General features: G+C 40.2%; 1 protein-coding gene across 4 annotated transcripts in view; it reads right to left on the bottom strand.

The window, feature by feature from the left end:
• The window catches only part of USP25 (ubiquitin specific peptidase 25), a 135621-nt gene that overhangs the window by 54145 nt on the left and 60320 nt on the right, over window positions 1-21156 (bottom strand). For all 4 annotated transcript variants that reach the window (XM_075909861.2, XM_075909871.2, XM_075909879.2 and 1 more), the window contains 2 exons: window positions 8723-8809; window positions 360-497 (listed from right to left, as the gene is read on the bottom strand). In XM_075909861.2, the coding sequence (XP_075765976.2) occupies window positions 360-497; window positions 8723-8809 (225 nt within the window). The remainder of the gene's footprint in view (window positions 1-359; window positions 498-8722; window positions 8810-21156) is intronic.

Below are 21156 nucleotides of genomic sequence, written 5' to 3'. Positions count from 1 at the left end.
AGATTGAATAAAAAAATCTTTAAGTACTAGTTACCACAGCTTTGAAGTTGTTGCTTTTTTGCTTGGGGAGGGGAAAGAAGGTTCATCTAAAAGCATGGATTATGTTAGGAATATTCAGCCATACACCTACTTCCATTTGGAAAATAGATTTATACCTTGTGTATGACAGCAGGACTCTAAAGACATCTGACAAAATTGCATGAGAATAACAATCAAGTGAATAAAGCAGAATTAGAAATCTCTATTATTAGCAACTATGAATAGAGTATATTTTCCTTTTTATTTAGGCTAAATTCTTGTAACTGTGCAGAGACCATAAGGAAGAGATTCAGTTTAAACATAAATATTAGAAATGTTACCTGCTGAGAATCATTTGATTTGAATGCATCTTTAAGAATTTCAACTGCTCTAGAGGGATCCACATATTTTCTTTTTGAACCAACGAGAAGTGCAAACAGATACCTCAACTCACGCATGAAAGGCAAATTCCTATGTTCCTGTATTTAAAAAGAATATAAACAAACATCCAACAATTTTACATGAAGTACTTTGTCAGTCTTATAATTATAAAGACAGTGTAGGAACTGGGAGAATATTACACACATACTAATATTCAGACTGCTACCATGTAATTAGCAAACTTACTCATCCATTGCTCATGTTATGCCACATGACCTTTATTTGACTTGTGCTATGTTATGTGGACCAAGAAAAAAGGCACCCCAACAAAAAAATGCAGTCAAACTTGAGTAATGAAAATAAGCCCTGGTCTACACTATGAACTTACCTTGGCATAGCTATGTCAATCAGAGGTGTGGATAATTCATACGCTAGGTAATGCAGTTACAGCAACTGAATGCCTGGTATACCTTTCAGGGAGTTGGAGAAGCTCTCCATCAGTGTAGCCAACATCTTTCACTAAGTGCTAGAAGTGGTGAAGTTGTGCCACTGCTGCACTTCAAGTGCAGACAAGCCCTTAGAAATTAGATTTTAGACAACTATTATTTAACCTTCACACGTTGCGCATGGCAGAAGAATGTAAGTAGTAGAAGCCTGGGGTTGTGTTTAATATTATAAATATGCTTGATTTTATTTTTTTGTGGTAATTAGTGGCAGACTATTGAGAACAGTAAATGTTGAGATTCAATTCTTTTCCATCGGTGTGCAGAATAATTTTTATGTGCACCAGGGTATGTGCGAATGTACACCACCAGATAAAACAAAAACCTAGCTGTGAGTACTCTGCTACTCAGCTGGGTGTCGTATGGATCTCTCCTGAATGGCCACGAAGCACACAATTTACAGGGAACAAAATGGACACAGGTACTGTACAACATTAGCCAACCTTTCTGGCTCCTGAAAGGACAACTGATAGTACTCATGAATGAGGCAAATCGATTAAGACAGACAAAAAGATTATTTATTCCAAACAAATTAAATGTAGTAACACCCTAACATTGTACAGATGTCAAGTTTCTAGTCAAACTGGCATTGATTGCTTTCTGACAAATAATTGCATAGTCTAATCAAACAAAGAACAGACTTGTTTACGTAGTTCTATGGAATGCTATCTATATAAAAATCATGCCACACTATTTTTAAAGGAGGAATAACTATGAAAATATTCTGCATGCATGTTAAATATCTTTCATACTCGTTTAGACCTCCAGGTAGGCTTACCTGCTCTTCCAGACTACTTCAACACAAAAAAAGTCCAAAAGAGCAATGTGCATAGAATCTTTGTTTCATCTACTATAAAAGCAATGATTTTTAAAATTTAAAAACTGGCTTTTTAAATTTAAATCAGATCTTTATTTAGGTGTTCATAACTATTCAGTTTTCTCCCATTTTAGTGTCTTAAATAGATCAGTATGGAATTGCAGATTTTATAGAGGTATTCTTCTACCAAGAATTTCCCATTTTAATGTTCATCTTGTCATAGTTTATGTTTTAGAACAAACTGCATACAGTATGTTCTGGGAAATCATTGGGGAGGAAAAGGCTAGCACTGTCTGAAAATTCTAGCATTCTGAAGAACTTTAGAACTAACTGAAGTGTTCATCTCAAGCCTACTTCTGACTTGTTAGGGGTACTCATACAGACAGCAGATTGTGCGCTTATGACACAGGACTCAAACATATGCCTGAATCTTTGCAGAATTTAACTTTAGGCAAATGGAATATCTCCTGTTATTTTAAGAGGAACTCAGTGTGCATAAGCTTGTGCAGAACAGAGGGCAAACTGTAAGCTCTTTGAAACAGAAACCATTGTTTCATAATGTTCATAAACACAGTGAGAAGAATTTCTAGGAGCTAACATGACACAAATAATTAGTAACACCTGACCAATAAACAAAGTAGAATCTTCTAGCAAATACTATATGCTTCATAATATTATAAATACAGGCCCACAAAAGAATTTTGCATTAGAAAAAGATAGACATTCACTGTTCTATGAGACAAAGTTCATTTAGCACAGTGTAAACTCACTTTTAATGAGTCTGTATCTACAAAGAAAAAGAAATTTGAGGTATCAAAAAACTATTTAGAAAACATTTAACAAAAAATAATTTGTATATAATATTGTCTAAAGCACTTCATAAAATTCAAGTAATGTACCCTACCAGGAGTTATGTTGAAATAAACTAGTTTTACACAAATAACTGTATTTATAATGTAGTGCACTGTAAGATTTAGATTAAAATTGAACTACCACACATTTTCAAATTATGCTGAGACATTTAAATAAGATATTAATTTATTTTGATTACCCCAGTGTGCTTCTTCCTACCATTTGTACACCTGAAAATGTGTACTTTGTGTAAATATGACCATCAGTATCACTACTTTGTTTGCTTTAGTTTTAAATTCAAATATGTGCTCCCACAAATACAGATTTTAGATTATAATAATGTCCCCTTTTATAATCTGTAATAGCATGTCCTATCGTATAGGCCAAAATATGGCATAGGATGAACTTCTCTATTCTGGTATTCTCTGATCTGGCAACATCCATGGTCTGGAATGTTTTTAGTTAGCCGGATGTCCACGTATGGGTGTGATCAAGTTTCCTGCAGCTCCATAAAGTTTGTTTACAGCTGCCAGTCCTGGCTCTCAGTGTTCTGTGCTGCTATTTAGCTCTAATTTACTCCTAAATGCCTTTTAAAAGCCCAGTAAGCAGTGGAAATAGTGGTAAACAAAACTATGACAATAATAATGGAAGCAAAATGCAGGACAATGTAGCACTTTAAAGACTAACAAGATGGTTTATTAGATGATGAGCTTTCGTGGGCCAGACCCACTTCCTCAGATCAAATAGTGGAAGAAAGTAGTCACAACCATATATACCAAAGGATACAATTTTTAAAAATGAACAAATATGAAAAGGACAAATCACATTGCAGAACAGAAGGGGGATGCGGGGGGGTGGGAAGGGGGAGGAAGGAAGGTAAGTGTCTGTGAATTGCTGATATTAAAGGTAGGGAGAGTGGGATGTTTGTGAGTTAATGGTATTACAGGTGATAATTGGGGAAACTGTCTTGGTAATGGGTGAGAAAGTTCAAAGACTTGTTAAGTCCTTGTTGATAAGTGTCGAATTTTAACATGAATGACAGTTCAGAGGATTCCCTTTCAAGTGCAGATGTGAAAGGTCTTTGTAGCAGAATGCAGGTGGCTAAGTCATTTAGAGAGTGTCCTTTCTGGTTAAAGTGGCAAGAAACTGTTTTCTCTTTGTGATCTTGTCTGATATCTGTTTTGTGGGCATTAATCCTTTGGCGAAGTGTCTGAGATGTTTGTCCAATGTACATAGCAGACGGACACTTTCGGCACATGATAGCGTAGATTATATTTCTGGATGCGCAGGAATATGTGTTCTTGATCTTATAACTCACTTGGTTAGGTCCAATAATGGTATCAGCAGAATGAATATGTGGACAAAGCTGGCAACGGGGTTTGTTGCAAGGGAAGGTACCAGGGTTGGTATTAGTGTGGTATGTCCTGTGGTGGTTGGTAAGAATCATCTTGAGGTTAGGTGGTTGTCTATAGGAGACTATGGGTCTGTCTCCCAGAGCCTCTTTGAGTATGGTATCCTGTTCCAATATAGGCTGTAGTTTATTGATAATGTGTTGGACAGGTTTAAGTTGGGGGTTGTAGGTGATGTCATCTTAAACCTGTCCAACACATTATCAATAAACTACAGCCTATATTGGAACAGGATACCATACTCAAAGAGGCTCTGGGAGACAGACCCATAGTCTCCTATAGACAACCACCTAACCTCAAGATGATTCTTACCAACCACCACAGGACATACCACACTAATACCAACCTTGGTACCTTCCCTTGCAACAAACCCCGTTGCCAGCTTTGTCCACATATTCATTCTGCTGATACCATTATTGGACCTAACCAAGTGAGTTATAAGATCAAGAACACATATTCCTGCGCATCCAGAAATATAATCTACGCTATCATGTGCCGAAAGTGTCCGTCTGCTATGTACATTGGACAAACATCTCAGACACTTCGCCAAAGGATTAATGCCCACAAAACAGATATCAGACAAGATCACAAAGAGAAAACAGTTTCTTGCCACTTTAACCAGAAAGGACACTCTCTAAATGACTTAGCCACCTGCATTCTGCTACAAAGACCTTTCACATCTGCACTTGAAAGGGAATCCTCTGAACTGTCATTCATGTTAAAATTCGACACTTATCAACAAGGACTTAACAAGTCTTTGAACTTTCTCACCCATTACCAAGACAGTTTCCCCAATTATCACCTGTAATACCATTAACTCACAAACATCCCACTCTCCCTACCTTTAATATCAGCAATTCACAGACACTTACCTTCCTTCCTCCCCCTTCCCACCCCCCCGCATCCCCCTTCTGTTCTGCAATGTGATTTGTCCTTTTCATATTTGTTCATTTTTTTAAATTGTATCCTTTGGTATATATGGTTGTGACTACTTTCTTCCACTATTTGATCTGAGGAAGTGGGTCTGGCCCACGAAAGCGCATCATCTAATAAACCATCTTGTTAGTCTTTAAAGTGCTACATTGTCCTGCATTTTGCTTCAACTACCCCAGACTAACACGGCTACATTTCTATCAATAATAATGGACGAATTGAACAACTCCTTGACTATGCACAAGTTGCCTGGTGCCAATTCACTTCTTTATGTGTTTACTAAACTGACCAGTTAAATTTCAGGACAGGGGGCAGTGTTGAAGAAACAGTTCACCGCTGCAGGAAATGGTATTGTCTATGGTAGAGATTAGCACAGAATTCCCTTTAAATACTGTAGCTCTCTCACCAGTAGGAAGAGTTTAAAACAAAGTTAAGTAACTTTTCTAAGCACATCCATCCAAAGAAAATCAATAGCAAAGCCAAAATTAAAATATAGATTTCCTGTCACCCCAAACCTACCCTCAATCCATCTGAGCTTAATGAGACATAAAACAAAGATATTCAAAATTTGTGGGCATTTAGGCCTTTTTCTTGCAGTCATGGAAAAAAGATGCATTCTTCACTTATGATAGCTAACATTTGTTAGCTAACACAAGATACAATCATAATGAAGATAAACGGTTTAGTTCAACTGTTCTCATGTTAAAACCATACCATGCCATATTTCACTAAGATTTTACCTACCTTGCTTTAGGGCATCTGTACACTTGCCATCTTAAAGTGGCATAGTTGCACCAATAAAGCTGTGCTGCTGCAAAAGTGGTTATGTAGCTGCATTATGCCAATGGGAAGGAGCTTTCCCACTGACATAATAAAACCAGCTCAATGAGCAGCGGTAACTATGCTGACAAGAGAGCGCTTCTTCCTGCTAATACAGCATTGCACAAGAGTGCTTATGCCAGCAAAATTTATAACACTCAGGGATGTGTTTTTTCACACCCCGAATAACAAAAGTGTTGCTGACATAAGTGTTGGTGTATACATGGCTTCAGTTACCTTGTTAGCTAATACAAATTTAAAGGACACTTTTTCCTAGTGAAGATACATGCTAAAAGCAAGGGTCTTTGCTCTGATATTTGTCCACATTCTAACCAGTAATTTTTCTGTTTCCCTGAAGTTTCAGTTGGATATGGTCCCTTCACTTGACATTATTTCCCTGCTACCAGAACAAGCAGTATGGGTATGTCTACACTACCCTCCTAGTTCGAACTAGGAGGGTAATGTATGCATACCGCACTTGCTAATGAAGCCCGGGATTTGAATTTCCCGGGCTTCATTAGCATAAGCGGGGAGCCGCCATTTTTAAATCCCCGCTGCTTCGAACCCCGTGTAGCGCGGCTACACGGGGCTCGGCCTAGGTAGTTCGGACTAGGGTGCCTATTCCGAACTACCGGTACACCTCGTTTCACGAGGAGTAACGGTAGTTCGGAATAGGACCCTAGTCCGAACTACCTAGTTCGAGCCCCGTGTAGCCGCGCTACACGGGGTTCGAAGCAGCGGGGATTTAAAAATGGCGGCTCCCCGCTTATGCTAATGAAGCCCGGGAAATTCAAATCCCGGGCTTCATTAGCAAGTGCGGTATGCATACATTACCCCGCTAGTTCGAACTAGCGGGGTAGTGTAGACATACCCTATGTTAGCACAGAGGTAGCCATTTTCTAGTGATAAAGAGATACATGTAAATCAGTTATGTTACTCATTCTATTTGGGATGGTTATAAAACACAAGTTATCATTAAACATAGAAGGAAAATCTAGACCCTTACTAAGGATGTTCTCACCAACCCAATCTGAATCTCCAATATCCCAGCTGCAAAGATGCCTTCATTCAAGCCCTTACGTTTGGCTGACATTGTGTCATTTCATGCATCATTAGTCTGATGAGGTCTGTTTGGAAATGGATTCTGTATGATATTAAGTGTCAATCCACGTCTAGGGGACTTTTCTTCAATAGCAAAAATTCTATTAAGAATATTTACTTTATGCTATGTAATAAGCCAACTATATTTTAAGTGCCAGAAGACCAGGTCAAGGAACTCAAGAGTATGCGTAGCAACCACTAAGTCAGGTGGTGTAACCAATGTTAAGATGCTAGATAGAGATCAATGAGTAATATGCAACGCAAACCAATATTTCAGGACAGCTATCTGGCTGTGGAAAGCTATGTTGCTATGAGATCCAATAGCATACCTTAATCCCTTCCCTGTTTTAGTAAGTTCCTACTACAGCCTACATCGTACCAGCTATGTGCCATCTTCTGGTCTCACTCAAATGACTCACAGACACACCATGAGCTAACCAAATGGTTGTCCGCGGCAGTACTGAAGAGGGTCCACGCGGAGCCTCATGTAGACAGCTAGTTCTCCAACCTATGTTCTTCCTGCGGCTTGGAAAGCAACGCGGGTTGAAGGACGTGCTGGCTGCCAGCACGGAGCCTCTCAGGGTATGTCTACACTAGCCCCCTAGTTCGAACTAGGGAGGCTAATGTAGGCATTCGAAGTTGCAAATGAAGCCCGGGATTTAAATATCCCAGGCTTTATTTGCATCTTCCCATCCGGGCACCATTTTTAAATCCCCTTAGTCCGAACTAACTGCCCGCGGCTACACGCGGCAGTCAAACGTTAACTCAAACTAAGTTCAAACTAGGGGGCTAGTGTAGACATACCCTCAGAGTGGCAGCCAGCATGTCCGTCAGCCCATGCTCGTTCCCCAGTGGGCTGAAGGACGCCACTCGGGAAGCAGCATGGGCTGAGAGACGTGCAAGCTGCAGGCACAGCTATATTGTTTGGGGGCGGGGAGGAGTCAGAGGGGAATCCATAAAATTTTACTAGATTGAAAAGGCATCCATATCCTCAAAAACATTGGGAGCCACTGACCTAACGTATAAAAAAAAAAAAAAAAATCAGGCCAGACACATCAGCAGATTTCACTTGCCCCCATTTTATACTGTTGTGGAAACTGAGCATCCTAAGTACCTGTGAATCTATCCTCTCAAACACACCCATGAGTGAGGAAATTACTATTATCTCTATTTTGTTAAACCATAGGCTGAGTCAGAGAGAGATTAAGTAATTCACCCACAGTCACACAGGAAATCCAAGGCATAGCTAGGAAATCAACCCTGAGTCCCATTCTAGAGCCACAGGCACAAAATCAACCTTCCTCCCAATTATGTTGTGAAAGTTTTAATAGTACAGTACTTAATGTCAAAAGAGGATCTTTAGCTAATTAACACCTGGGAAAATCATGCCCAATAAACAATGAGTGTGCCTAGGTCTAGGCTACAAAACTGTTGCTGGCATAACTATATTAATTAGGGGTGTGATGAAACATAATTTGTGACTTATACATCTGTGCTAGTAAAATTCCTTAGTATAGATGCAGTGATATTGGCAAAACTATGTTTTTGCCAGTCTAACTTTATTTTACACAAGTTGGTGGAAAACTAGTAATAACAAGTGCAATTTTCCTGCTATAAGCTGCATCCATTCTGTTTTGACAGTATAGTATGTTTGCATAACTATGCTATTGAAGCCTTCCAAGTGTAAAACTATCAACAAAACCCTATATTCACAGTCCTATAGTCTACCATGAATTTACAATACCTCCAATCACCCCTTCCTACAAATTGCAAAGTTAATATATTTAGTGTCTTTGAAGTTAACAAAAATTAGAATTCAGATACAGATGAAATTGAGTTACTACAGAAATGCCACATTAGTCACTGGAAACTCATGTTTCTGATTTTACCTTTTGGTTTCGAGGCAAATCTTGAGTGCTTGCAGGTGGGTTGTAGTTCAGAACTAGTCTTCGAAATTCCAGCAGGTTAAATAACGACTGAAAAATGAAAAAAAAATCAAATGCTTTCACAGGAGAAAACAAAACCTTTCAAATGTACCTTAGCAAAATCAATGCTTTGTTTAAAAAATGCATTGCTCGGGAAAGTGGAGGAACAAAATTTAGAAAAACAGTAGCCCATTATCGTTTTTTGAATGGTAGAAAAGTTGCACTGAGTTCTATAGGGATTAAAACATATAAATAAAAAAAAGTATAAAAACCAATTTTGCATGTTATCAAAAACTTTATTGTAAACTATATTTTTTGTTTCGTTATTCTTAACAAATATGTACAAATTTTTTCCACTTCCGACTTTTGAACACGCAACAAGAGGCCACAACAAAATGTTTTCGGTGTTTTGGAGTTTTTTTTGGGCTCAACAAAAATCTTCCCAGTTCTGGGGGTCACGAATGAAAAATGGTTGAGCACCACTGTGCTAGCAGCCTGTCTCAGTCCTTGCTTATGCCAGGCCCAGGACCTAGCCCCGCTGCGGCTCTGCATTTAAAGTGTATTAGGAGCCAGGCAAGTAGGCAGCCCGGCTCAGTTCCAGCTCACACCGGAACTGTATCAGAGGCAACAGGCAGTCGATTCACAAGGGGAGCTGGTTTTGAAACTAGCTCCCCTTACGAACCAGTTCCTGCCTGGTACCCCACGCTGCTGCCTCTGATACAGAGGCAGCAGCCCAGAGTGGCAGGGGGCTCCTTGGGAGTGGGGCCAGAGCAGACTGCCCCTGCCCCTGGGGACTACAGAATAGTTGAGTAACTGATAAGAATTCATGAGGTTACTCTACTCAATTAACTGATATTTAACATCTAATAAAGAATGCCATGAATGTTGGATTTTTCTGCTGGTGTTTTAACTTCATTACTTTAGAAACTCACACTGTTTACTCAACAAGCATCTGAGATCTTGCAACTGGTTCCATATACTGTATGTGGTAGGCAAACTAAAACTGTATAGGCCACTGAGAATCCGCAGAATTATAACCACATCACAAGAGAAAGGCAGTAAAACCGGTTTGTGACAGAACTGTATTCTTATTCTGACTGTTTAAAACCTTAAGCTTTGTACCTTAAAAACAGTTGGAAGGGAAGATAATTTTGTTCAAGTTCTAACATTGTCTATTCAATAAAGGGTTAAAAGTACCGTTTCTAAGATTAAAATCCTCCCTATACTCTTAAATCCTCTAACAGAGGAGATTCCTAGTTCACATTAGGGATGTTAAGATGCAGTTAACTGGCTAATCAAGTAGCCAATAGAATTTTTATTGACTACTCAGTTAGTCGATAAGGGAAGGCAGCCTGGTTCTGTCCCAGCTCACGCTTGGTCCGGCACCTACCTCTGCATTTTAAATATAGTAAGGGGGTGGAGCAGAGGCTGCTTCCTCTCCTCTCCATGCTCCTGCCTCTGAGGCAGCAGCGCAGTGGCGGGGAGGCGGCACCATGGAGATGGTGCTGGGGAGAGGGGGAGGACTGACTATTAAGCCAGCTTCCCACCGCATCGGCTCCTGCTTCCCCAGCCTTATTGCCTCTGATACATAGGCAGCAAGAGGGGGAGCGAGTAGTCAGCTAGATTAACTGATAAACCTAGACTTATCGATTTAGCCGACTAGTCCACTACTCACATTCCTAGTGGACATACTTACTATTTCTAAGGTTAGGAAGAAACAAATAATAAAAAGTGCTGTTCAGAATCTCTTTATACAAGAATCATAAACCCTTTTCCTGCCCTTGTAGTCACCTTACTGTATTTCCTCTTCTTCCCACTTCCTCAAACAAGGATGACTAAATCCATCAAACATTTTGCTTATACCCTTCAAAGCTAGCAAAGTTGAAATATTAATATTTAATTTATGCTTTCAGGTAACTGAAGAGGAATGAGGCAAAGCTACATTTCAGATGATGTAATGTATTTTATTGATGGGCTTTTCATCAAGTAAGTTAAAGTGCTACTATGTGTACAATATAAATCAGTTGACAGTTAACATCAAAAGATTGGTTCCTTTCAATGACTAACTGAAGGGCCATCATACAGCCAAGCAGCTGAGCTGGCCAAATTCACATACATACACTAACACCACAGAAAGTTATACAGAAACAGATGTTTTGACATAAAATTGAATGTACCACTTTTTCAGGATTAACAAGCTTCTGGTGAACTAGTGGTTTTGAAATGTCAACAAAGTACTTGATACTTTAAGAAACAATTGTTCGTAGCAACTTATTTTATGTACTTTGTTTTTTCCAATAGATTTATCCAGGTTTGTCATAAATTACTCATAGAAGGTATTTAGGTACCCAAGTTCAGAATCACCAAATTAATACAATTTCACAGTATATTTAGCTGCAGCCCATATTCAAAGTAAAATATTAATGCCATGTGAGCGAGGGCAGTAGAAACTAGACCTAAGTACCAAAAGGCAAACAACAAAGCTCCAAATTTCACCTCATATTGACTGTTGCCATGATCATTAGAACTAATGAGGTAAGTAACATCTGTATGGCAGTTACTGAGTCAAATTCTCTGCTGGTATAAATTCTTGTCTGCCTAGCACAGAGGTGGGCAAGAGGCAGCTAGCAGGACACCACCACCACACCAGCACCCTTACTACAGAGCAGGGGCAGCAGCACTGAAGAGCAGGCTGAGCAGGGAGGAAAAAGCTATGTGCGCTGTCCCTGCCCCCTAGCAAAATCTCCAAGCTCCCATTGGTCAGCTTCCGGCCAATAGGAGCTGAGAAACTCTGCTGAAGGCAGCAGCAGAGAATGAAGCCTGCTCCCTCCCTTACTCAGCCTTCCCTCCCTGTGCCAGAGCAGAGCCACATCGAGCAGCCCATGGGTTGGGAGGCTGCAGAGCTGCTGGCTGGGAGCCACCTAGGTAAGCACCTCCCAGCCACAGCCTGCCTCTTGCACCCTATCCCCTCCCTCCCCTGCAACTACCTGCCCTAGGCCACCACCCAAACTCTCTGCACCCGCTTTCTCCCCTTCTTCCAGGTCACCACTCCCTCACAGATCTTGCACCCCCTCCTAAACTGCTCCCCCATGCCACAATCCTCTTATGTGCCCATAATCCCTCCTGGACCCTGCACCCCAAGTCCCTGCCCCAGATTATAACTCCCTCCTTCATCTAACCTGCCTCTCATATCCCACGCTCTCTCCTGCACTCCAATCCTCTATCCGAAGCTCCCTTCTACACGCCACCCCTGTCCCAGATCCCGCGCCTCTTCCACAGAAGCACAGATCTTGACCACTTGACCACTTACCAAAATATGGAAATTAACTCTGATGAAAAGTGATCTTGAAAATAAACTGACTCAGTTCACAAGTGATCTTTTAAGAACATTTCAACAGAAGACAGCTACATTTGTTGCTATATATAGACCTAAGCCTGAAACAATGAGGTATTTGCTCTAGAAGAGTTGAATCTTTGATAAGGAGGCATTGGCCCAGGCAACGATATTTCATGTCATATAAGCTAATGACCACAGCGTCGCAGTGGAGGATTAGCAACAGGGCAGCGGGGCTTTCCGGCAGGGCTTCAGGAGCCCCATGCACAGAAGCAGGAGCCCAGTACAGAGGCTGGGGGGCCACCTGGAGCAGCAGCAGGAGCCAGGCTCTGCACTGGGAACCCAGCATGCAGAGGCAGTAGGGCTGCTGAGAGTTACAGCAGGAGCCTGGTGAATGCAAAGGCAGCAGGGCTGCCTGACATGGCAGTGGGAGTCGGGTGAACAGAAGCAGTGGGACTGCCAACGCAGCAGCAGGAACCGGATGCAACAGCAGGAGTCCGGTGCACAGAGGTGACGGGGCTGCCTGGTTGCGCACTAGGGACTGGCAGAGCAGTGGGGCCAGCGAGGGGGGAGCCAGCTGGGAGGGCAGTGGTCGGGCTCGGGCTGGCGGGCCAGAAATGATCTGGCAAAATCCCTTATCCGGGACCAGTGAGGTTCCAAGAGTGCCAGACCAGAAAGGTCCAACTTCCACTAAGCACAAAACCATTTTAATTAATACAGTACTGAAAATCCTATTCATTCCGAAAGGACTTCACTATTACATTTCTATATATTTGTGTATTTTATTTTGTGAAGTGAGATATGAAGTGCAGTATTCCAACCTGATAAAAATTAGCTAATTTCCTCCCATCTGAGAAATTACAGCAGTGCCACCAGAGAAGGTTTCTAGCTCCTGGGTAGATCAAATCCTGGCCTATCCTGCCACAGGCAACTCTAATCCCTGTTGCCTCTCAATGTTGTCTCCCTCGACTCTGAAGAGCCAACAAGTACAGAAAGCAACCAGCATTAGCAATTACAGAGGCAGGCATGTAAGGCAAAGATCTAAGCTAGCGGAAAATGCGAAGAAACTGAGAGGCATCATCCAGTACTTCACACGGGAGTAAGATGAAATTTGCTTTAGTGATAGAAAAGAAATAGAATACTATTAAAAAGACTTATTGTAAGATCATACTCTGGGTAGGGACCATCTTTTTGTTTTATTTTTCTAAAGTAGGCAGTATAATGGGGATCACGAGTTAATGTATAATCTCTGGGTGTTCAAGGAACATAAATAATAATGCCAATTGTACACAATACTGAACATCCATATCCTCCATACTCTAAGGATTAATAAGTATTGCACTAGATTACTGATGTGTAGCAGGAATGAAACACAATAAATCCAGCAAACAGGTGTATAAATGAATCATAAATAGATTCATCTCTAATTGAAGTACCAGTTGCCATTACAATACCAAAATAGTATTATAATAGTAGTGCACACTCAACAAAAATTCAATAATCTTTCCTGGGCATGAGCATTTTACTTCTGCTTCTAGATGCAGAATCATTAATATGCTGTTTTATGTAATTTCAGACACTTTTTGAATGGATCCTTTCAAATCTCATCTGCAGATTGTCAGCGTAGAGCACTAAGAAATGGTTGCTTCAATGCCAAATATATGACTACTGTTTGAAAATATTTGGCTGTCAACTCTTTTTAGTTTCTTTAAAGGAGAAAAAGGAAAAAAATCTATTTAGAAAAAGACTGGTAATATTTATTTAACTTTTATTTCCTACATTACACGTTTCCAACATATAACTTTACTTACTCATGTATTTTCAAAAACTGTTCTTCATAGTAGTAGCAAAGTGGTGCATACTCAATTAGGAAAGGATAACTTAAGTGTCAAAAGAATCTCTTATATAGGTCATATTCTATCAAAATCAGAGGTCTAAGCAATTTTGAATATTGGTGCTCGGCCAATCAGTGAGATGCTACAAAATGATAGTGTAATCTGGGGACACATACTCTGTGTACCACAAGTGCAAACATACCACCTATAAAACAATGGATTCTGGCAACATAATAATGGTTACAGAAAACCAAACAGCTTACTAAAGTCATGAAAACAGAAAATAATGTGATATTCTTTCCATCACAAAGTCTAGCAATTAAAATAGCCCTCGCAGAGATGTGGAATAAAATTATCAGCATTTCATAATATGCCTATTTCAATGCTGGCGTAAAAGTGCAATTGCTGGTTTCTTTCCCTTAGTTTATATAATTTTGGATGACTTTTTTTGCCCACAAAGTTTCAATTCCTAAAGAAATGGTGAGTGGTCAGAATACCACCACAGATGGAGCTGATGTGCAAGTTAAGCATACATCAGCAGCAGAAAAGGGAATAATGTTAATTTGCTGGGGTGAAAAAAACAAGACTTAAGAGACAGTAACAGAGAGAGAGAAACAAATTCTAACAGATCTATACTGGGGGAAATTTTTTAAAAGAGTTTATCTCAGCAAAAAAAACCCACTGATACTTTTTAAGTTGGGTTAATAAGACATCTCTACAAAGAGAGAGAAATATATCCATCATGGATTTTTGCAAAGTTCTTCAGTTAGACTACAGTATTTATAGTACATGAACTAATAGGCAAAACATTCTACAAATCGGAAGTGTTTCTATACGTTTAATAAAAGTATTTCATTACTATAATATGCTTCCTCAACTCATCCAGGGTACTTAAAGAGTCTGAAAGGCTTTCACTAGTTGGATTTTAGTACAACAGAGTGAAGATCGTGTCAGAGATTGTGTTTTGTGCATTACCAAATATACTGCTGAGTAAGATGCCTGATGACATCTTTAAAAATCAGATAATCTTGCTAAAAAATAAAAAAAATGATTACAACTTGGCTAGAGCTTGTTGATGCTAATATTAATGTATACACTTTGTTAGGGACAAATTGTTACTGCTAATAATCTGATAGATTAGGCTTGCCCTTTTTAACTTTACTTAAATCTATCCAAAATAAAAATCTATTCTGAATAAATTTTTCAGCAAGCTTGGTTGTAACTTCAGTACAAGATACTCACCAGTAGGGTCAATACCAGAGTTACAAAACAAGCTACTCTAACGAAACACACTCCTCCCAAAAACTATGTATAATTGTTTTGTGTTTTTAAACTATTTACTCACTTTGGGTTTGATCCAAAGAGAAACACCTGATCTTGAAAAGCAAGCTGTTTAAGATTACATGATTTAACAGGAAGGTAAACTAACAGCTAAAGCAAGGGTTAACTTATTCGCAGTAAAATAAAATAAAATAAAATAAATCAGGGTTGAAAATGTTGGTTGCAGAGTCCAACATTTCAAGTTCAGAAATGACAGATTTATGATTGTTTAGGCAATCATAATTCTGCCCCTTTCCACATCAATCATGTACACTGAATGAGGCAGAGGTTCTAAGGAAAAAATACTGTTTCTACGTCAATAATGTCTGTAGATATGGAGGACTCATTACAGTTGCATAAACAAATTCTTATTTTTTGAGTACTTGACTTAGCACACTGTGAATTATGTTTCTTTGATATAGCTTTTAAAAAATTAGGGTTCTTTCTAAAGATGTTAAATTGCATTTAATCAGCTGAGTAGTCGATGGACTTTTCACTGACTACATGATTAGTTGATAAGGGGGGAAACCGGGAGCTCATCCTCTGCGGTTCTGCCTTTAAAACATATTAAATTAAAAATTAATGGAGCTTGCCTATCTCCTAGAACTGGAAGGGACCTTGAAAGGTCATCGAGTCCAGTCCCCTGCCTTCACAGCAGGACCAAGTACCATCCCTAACACATTTTTGCCCCAAATCCCTAAGTAGCCTCCATAAGGATTGAACTCGCAACCCTGGGTTCAGCAGGCCAATGCTCAAACCACCAAGCTATCGGAGGCTCTTAATACATTTAAAAGGCAGAGGTATAGTGGGGGACCAGCCATCTGTATGCATCTGCCTCCCCTGGTCATGTTGGACCAAAGATGTTGCCGGATGAGTGTCACGGTTTGCAAGGTGCAACCTGTATTTCTTTTTAAAAACTACTCAATGAAAAGTTAAACCTTTTTTAATTTAATGTGTCAAAATAGAAGTCATCCGAAGCACATAAAACTTCTCATTACTTACATTAGTCCAATCTCTCTCATATAAGAAGTCACATACCATCCCACAATAATACATAAACATTCACCTTTTTAAACACAAGGACCTCCTGTCCAATACAGTTTGTTCAGAAAAATATATTATACACATCACAATGAAAAATACACAAACACCTTTATGTCTCTGAGCAGTAAAGAAACAACTGAGAGTTCAAAACATGAAAGGGTACACATGAAAAAAACCCTGAAAAGTAGTAAATTGAGTTGGCAACAAAGTTTGAATCTCTTCTACTTCTTTAGGAGGACACAACGCAAGCATGAGACAAACTGAACTAGAGAAACAAAATCTAGCACGAACGGGCAAGCATTCCCAGACCCAGGGAAATAAGGACTTAAAACAGAGCTCTGTTACAAGTGACTATGATGAACAAACAGAATTGTTGGCAAGAGCTAACCAGGACAGTCCACTCTGATACATAATTATAAGTTGGCATCCGGGAATCACTCACACATACTCCAGTATGGGGACACATAATTGTGCTATTACACAAATGTTTGCAAAGGCAACATTAATTATTGTTTATGAAAAGTAAGATTTGGCTAGTGGGAAGGCCTCTCACAAGATAGAAATTGCTCAGAGGACAATTTCTAGAGTATGCCACAAGACAGTGGAAAAAGCTAGGCAATATAATCTCCTGCTAAAGATGAAAGAGTGCCCATAATGAAAGGAATAGCCCACAAATAAAAGCCTTATCACAGTGGAACGATAGAAACTAGAAAGGGGTAAGAATAGTAAAAAACAAAGAGTAAGAAAACATTAAAGAATAGTAATCTCAAGGTCTGACTCCACAGGAACACAAAGTTTAGGCAGTTAAAGTATCTGGTGATGTATGCTGTTGAAACCATGGTTTCAGAGACATGATGCTCTGTGTGTATTGATTCCTCTCTCCCCTCTTCTCCCCCCCCGGTCAAACTTCTCTGTTGGTCTTTACTTCAGCTTTTACCCCTCTCACCCTCTCCTTGCCTGGCCCTCCTCTGCCTTCACTTTTCTTTCGATTTAGCTTTTTCCCCATCTAATTAATGCACCCAAGAAAAAGAACATTGATATAATTCAAAGACAAGTGAGATCAATATAATTTGGAACGGTCTCAGAGTTTATTGTAAACCGTAGTTTTGGCAAACGATGAAGAACTGACAACAAATTGCAACACACATACCACAATATTCCTGAAGCTAGGAAAAAAAGCTTCAGAACAGAGCGTAAAAGAAATAAACACTATCCACACTCCTATAGCTCACCTGGTACCCATGATATCTATTCATATACTATTTTTGAACAGACCTTCTCTGATGCAGCATAGAGGCTGGATGACACTCACTGAAGGAGCAGCTATTGAATATTTTGTTTTGTAAACACTGAACAACGTGCAGACCTAGGTTTTATTTACCATACATCAATCAAATGATGCTCTGACAGAATGATTAATGCAGGGTGGTGTGAGAAGCATTAGATCAATTAAGTGCCTCAGAATCACCACACTGCACACATAGCTAGCCTATGGACACAATTACAGCAACCACTGATAACTCCGCATCATTCTACCCTTAACCTCTTTATTCCCTTCCCTTTACTTCCTCTTATTTATTAGGCCCACTCATTCTTAAATTATACCTTAATACTACAAGCATTTAGGCATATACAGTGAACCCTCGCTACTTCGCGGTTCGACCATCGCGGATTCACGACTTCGCGGACTTTTTTCATTACATTATGTATATACGTGAATCCGCGATGGTCGAACCGCGAAGTAGCGAGGGTTCACTGTACTGTGAACATAAAATTGATCCTTACCAAAACTTTAAAAAGCCTCGGGGGAAGCCGGCGGGGGGGCATCCCAGGCGCGCCTGGGCTGCTCCCCCGCCGGAGCCCCTCCGCGGCTTTCAAAGCCTCCGGGGAAGCCGGCGGGGGGGGGGCATCCCAGGCGCGCCTGGGCTGCTCCCCCGCCGGAGCCCCTCCGCGGCTTTCAAAGCCTCCGGGGAAGCCGGCGGGGGGGCATCCCAGGCGCGCCTGGGCTGCTCCCCCGCCGGAGCCCCTCCGCGGCTTTGAAAGCCGCGGAGGGGCTCCGGCGGGGGAGCAGCCCAGGCGCGCCTGGGATGCCCCCCGGCTGGCTTCCCCCGAGGCTTTGAAAGCCGCGGAGGGGCTCCGGCGGGGGAGCAGCCCAGGCGCGCCTGGGATGCCCCCCGGCTGGCTTCCCCCGAGGCTTTGAAAGCCGCGGAGGGGCTCCGGCGGGGGAGCAGCCCAGGCGCGCCTGGGATGCCCCCCGGCCGGCTTCCCCGAGGCTTTGAGGATCCTACTTCGCGGATTTTCATCTATCGCGGTCGGGTTTGGAACCTATCTACCGCGATAAACGAGGGTTCACTGTAGAAGAATGGCCCAGTGAGCTCAGCAGGTCTATTCCTGAGCAAGTGTTTACAAGATCTAAGTCATATGCTGTAGACAAGGTCAGGGATCTAGTCTTCTCATGTATTTTCATCGCACCTAGGATAATGGGATCCGTAACTTGACTGGCATCCCTAGGTTCTATCAGAATATAAACAGCCACCAAGAAAATATTATTTACCGTTTATCTGAGTAACTTAGGCTATTAAGTAATTAACCAAATAAATGTGTACACCTACAATTATGAATAAAATTGACAAAAAGTCTTAAAACACATTATAAACTCTCAGGTTTCTGCACTTCTAAACTTGTATAAGGGCATACTTCTAATATTAGGGATTCTCTCCAGTGTCCTTGAGAAGAAGAAATCCTGAGGGCTTAAAGGAATGTCTTGGTAGGTAAGTGGAAGGAAAATTTCATTTAAATAATTGGTTTTAAAGTCGATTAATTTGTAGTCTTTAGAACACATCTGTTGATTAGCTGTATTTTGATATGAAATCCTTAAATAAGTTTCTAAATTTGAAAGCTATGATACAATATTAAAAATTAATATGATTTTGTTCGCAATTTTAACCGAAGTTTAGGCTTCAAATAAAAAAATTGAGAAAACTCCTTCCTTACTCGCAATAAAAAAAAAGATATGCGTTGACACAACATATAATGAGTGTTATTTCTAGAAATGTTTGCTTCTCGTGACAATTTTTTGCTGCCACCTCTCTAAATGGCTGCTCAGTAACTTTACTTCTCAGATGAAACTGGAACTAGTCAATGATCACATGTTCAAATCAAAATTGGCTGAGAAATTTACAAGTACAAGCCAAACAATACTGCATAAAAGACTGTATACATTCAATTACTAAAATGTATTTTATAAACTTTGCTATAATGCAAAACAGTATATTCAGTATAAACAGAAAAATGCATCACTGTGTTTTGTATTTATTTTCATTTTCTATCAGACTATGTTGCATAGTATATTATTGTGACTCACACAGGCAACACTAGATATTGCTGACCTCTAATCAAATGTGTCAGGTTTCAAAATGATCCTAAAAAAAGCCTGAAACATTTTTATAGTTGATGCAACCCAATGAGTCTACCCATCCTGTGGTTAAATAAATACTGAATTAGAGAATATCCAAAATTAACCTACACATAGTATACTACTATGGTTGTCTGAAACCGTTCTCCCTAGTTGCATGCAAAACATTAATAACCTACGTTTTCAACAAAAATTATGATGAAAACTACACTAAGAATTTTATTTCAATGAATTTTTCTAGTTGTGAAATGTACAGTATTTATCAAGGTGTAATATTGTCAATGTACACACAACACAATTAGTGAACGTAAAAACCTGGCCAGTCTCCTTATAATCCAACTTCAAGGCATAAATTAGCACACTGAGTGCGATTAACATGAGATATAGGTCTAGCATAACGTTTTAAACTCTCTAATCAGAGTCCAGTGTTTCCACAGGCTGATGGGTTCTCAAACTGTGGGTCAAGACTCCAAAGTGGGTCACAAACCAATTTGAATATGATCACTATGGTTTGTACTGGCCCTGGGCTCCAGTAAGTCTGAAGTTGAAGCCCCAAAGCCCATGTTGAAGATTACATGCCCCCTCCCAGGGCAGAAGCCCTTGGGCTTCAGCTCTGGCCTCCCCATACAGGGTGACAGGGCTTGGGCAGACATGGCTTTCGTTTCCCCTTCCTGGGATTGTGTAGTAATTTTTGTTGTCAATGGGGGGTCATGGTGCAGTGAAGTTTGAGAACCACTGGCTGAAACTACACACAAAAGTTTCTTGGCAATGTTTGAATTTTCTTCTTGTATCAAATTATAAATAAAATAAGCATTTATAAGAATGCGAACTTTAATCTTCTTGAAAGCCTGAAAGCAATCCATGAATAAGAGTTATAAAGCAATAGATTAAAAGACTACCCAATTCCTTTCATAATTTGACTTTTGGGTAAAAATAACATTTTATCAAGAGTGGTGGACTTGCTTTAAAAAATACAGTGTTGGTGTGAAAATTTGGGGAATCTGCTTGTAGAGTTTGTGAATTCTGGTGGATATTATATAATTATTATAAATTTGTTGCCATGAAATTGTTCATGTTGAATGCCCTAATTTAAATGTACACTCTTCTACTGCTGGCAAGACCAGATAGGGGACAATGGTGAGTATATAACTTTAATGGCTATACTCTGATCATAAATTGTTCTGGTAAGGAGGGTGCCTAAGTTGGAAAACCAGTTTGACTAAGACAGCCTGCATGGAACCTGGGGGTTTGGCGCAGGGGAAGATTACTAAGCAGGATCAATCAACAGGTGACTAAGCAGGAATTTATGAAAGATTTTTCAGGAAGTTTGGGCGAAGAGAAGTGAAGGACTTGAACTGGGCAAAATCAGATAAGCTGAGCTAGGGAAGAAGGCTCCAAGTTTTGGCCTCTCAAGAAATACAGAGCAAGTATTATGTTACTGCACGAGACC

This window comes from Pelodiscus sinensis, chromosome 1 (assembly GCF_052426305.1).
Source record: "Pelodiscus sinensis isolate ZL-2025 chromosome 1, ASM5242630v1, whole genome shotgun sequence".
Classification (NCBI taxonomy): Eukaryota; Metazoa; Chordata; order Testudines; family Trionychidae; genus Pelodiscus; species Pelodiscus sinensis.
This window is presented reverse-complemented; position numbering and strand designations above follow the sequence as displayed.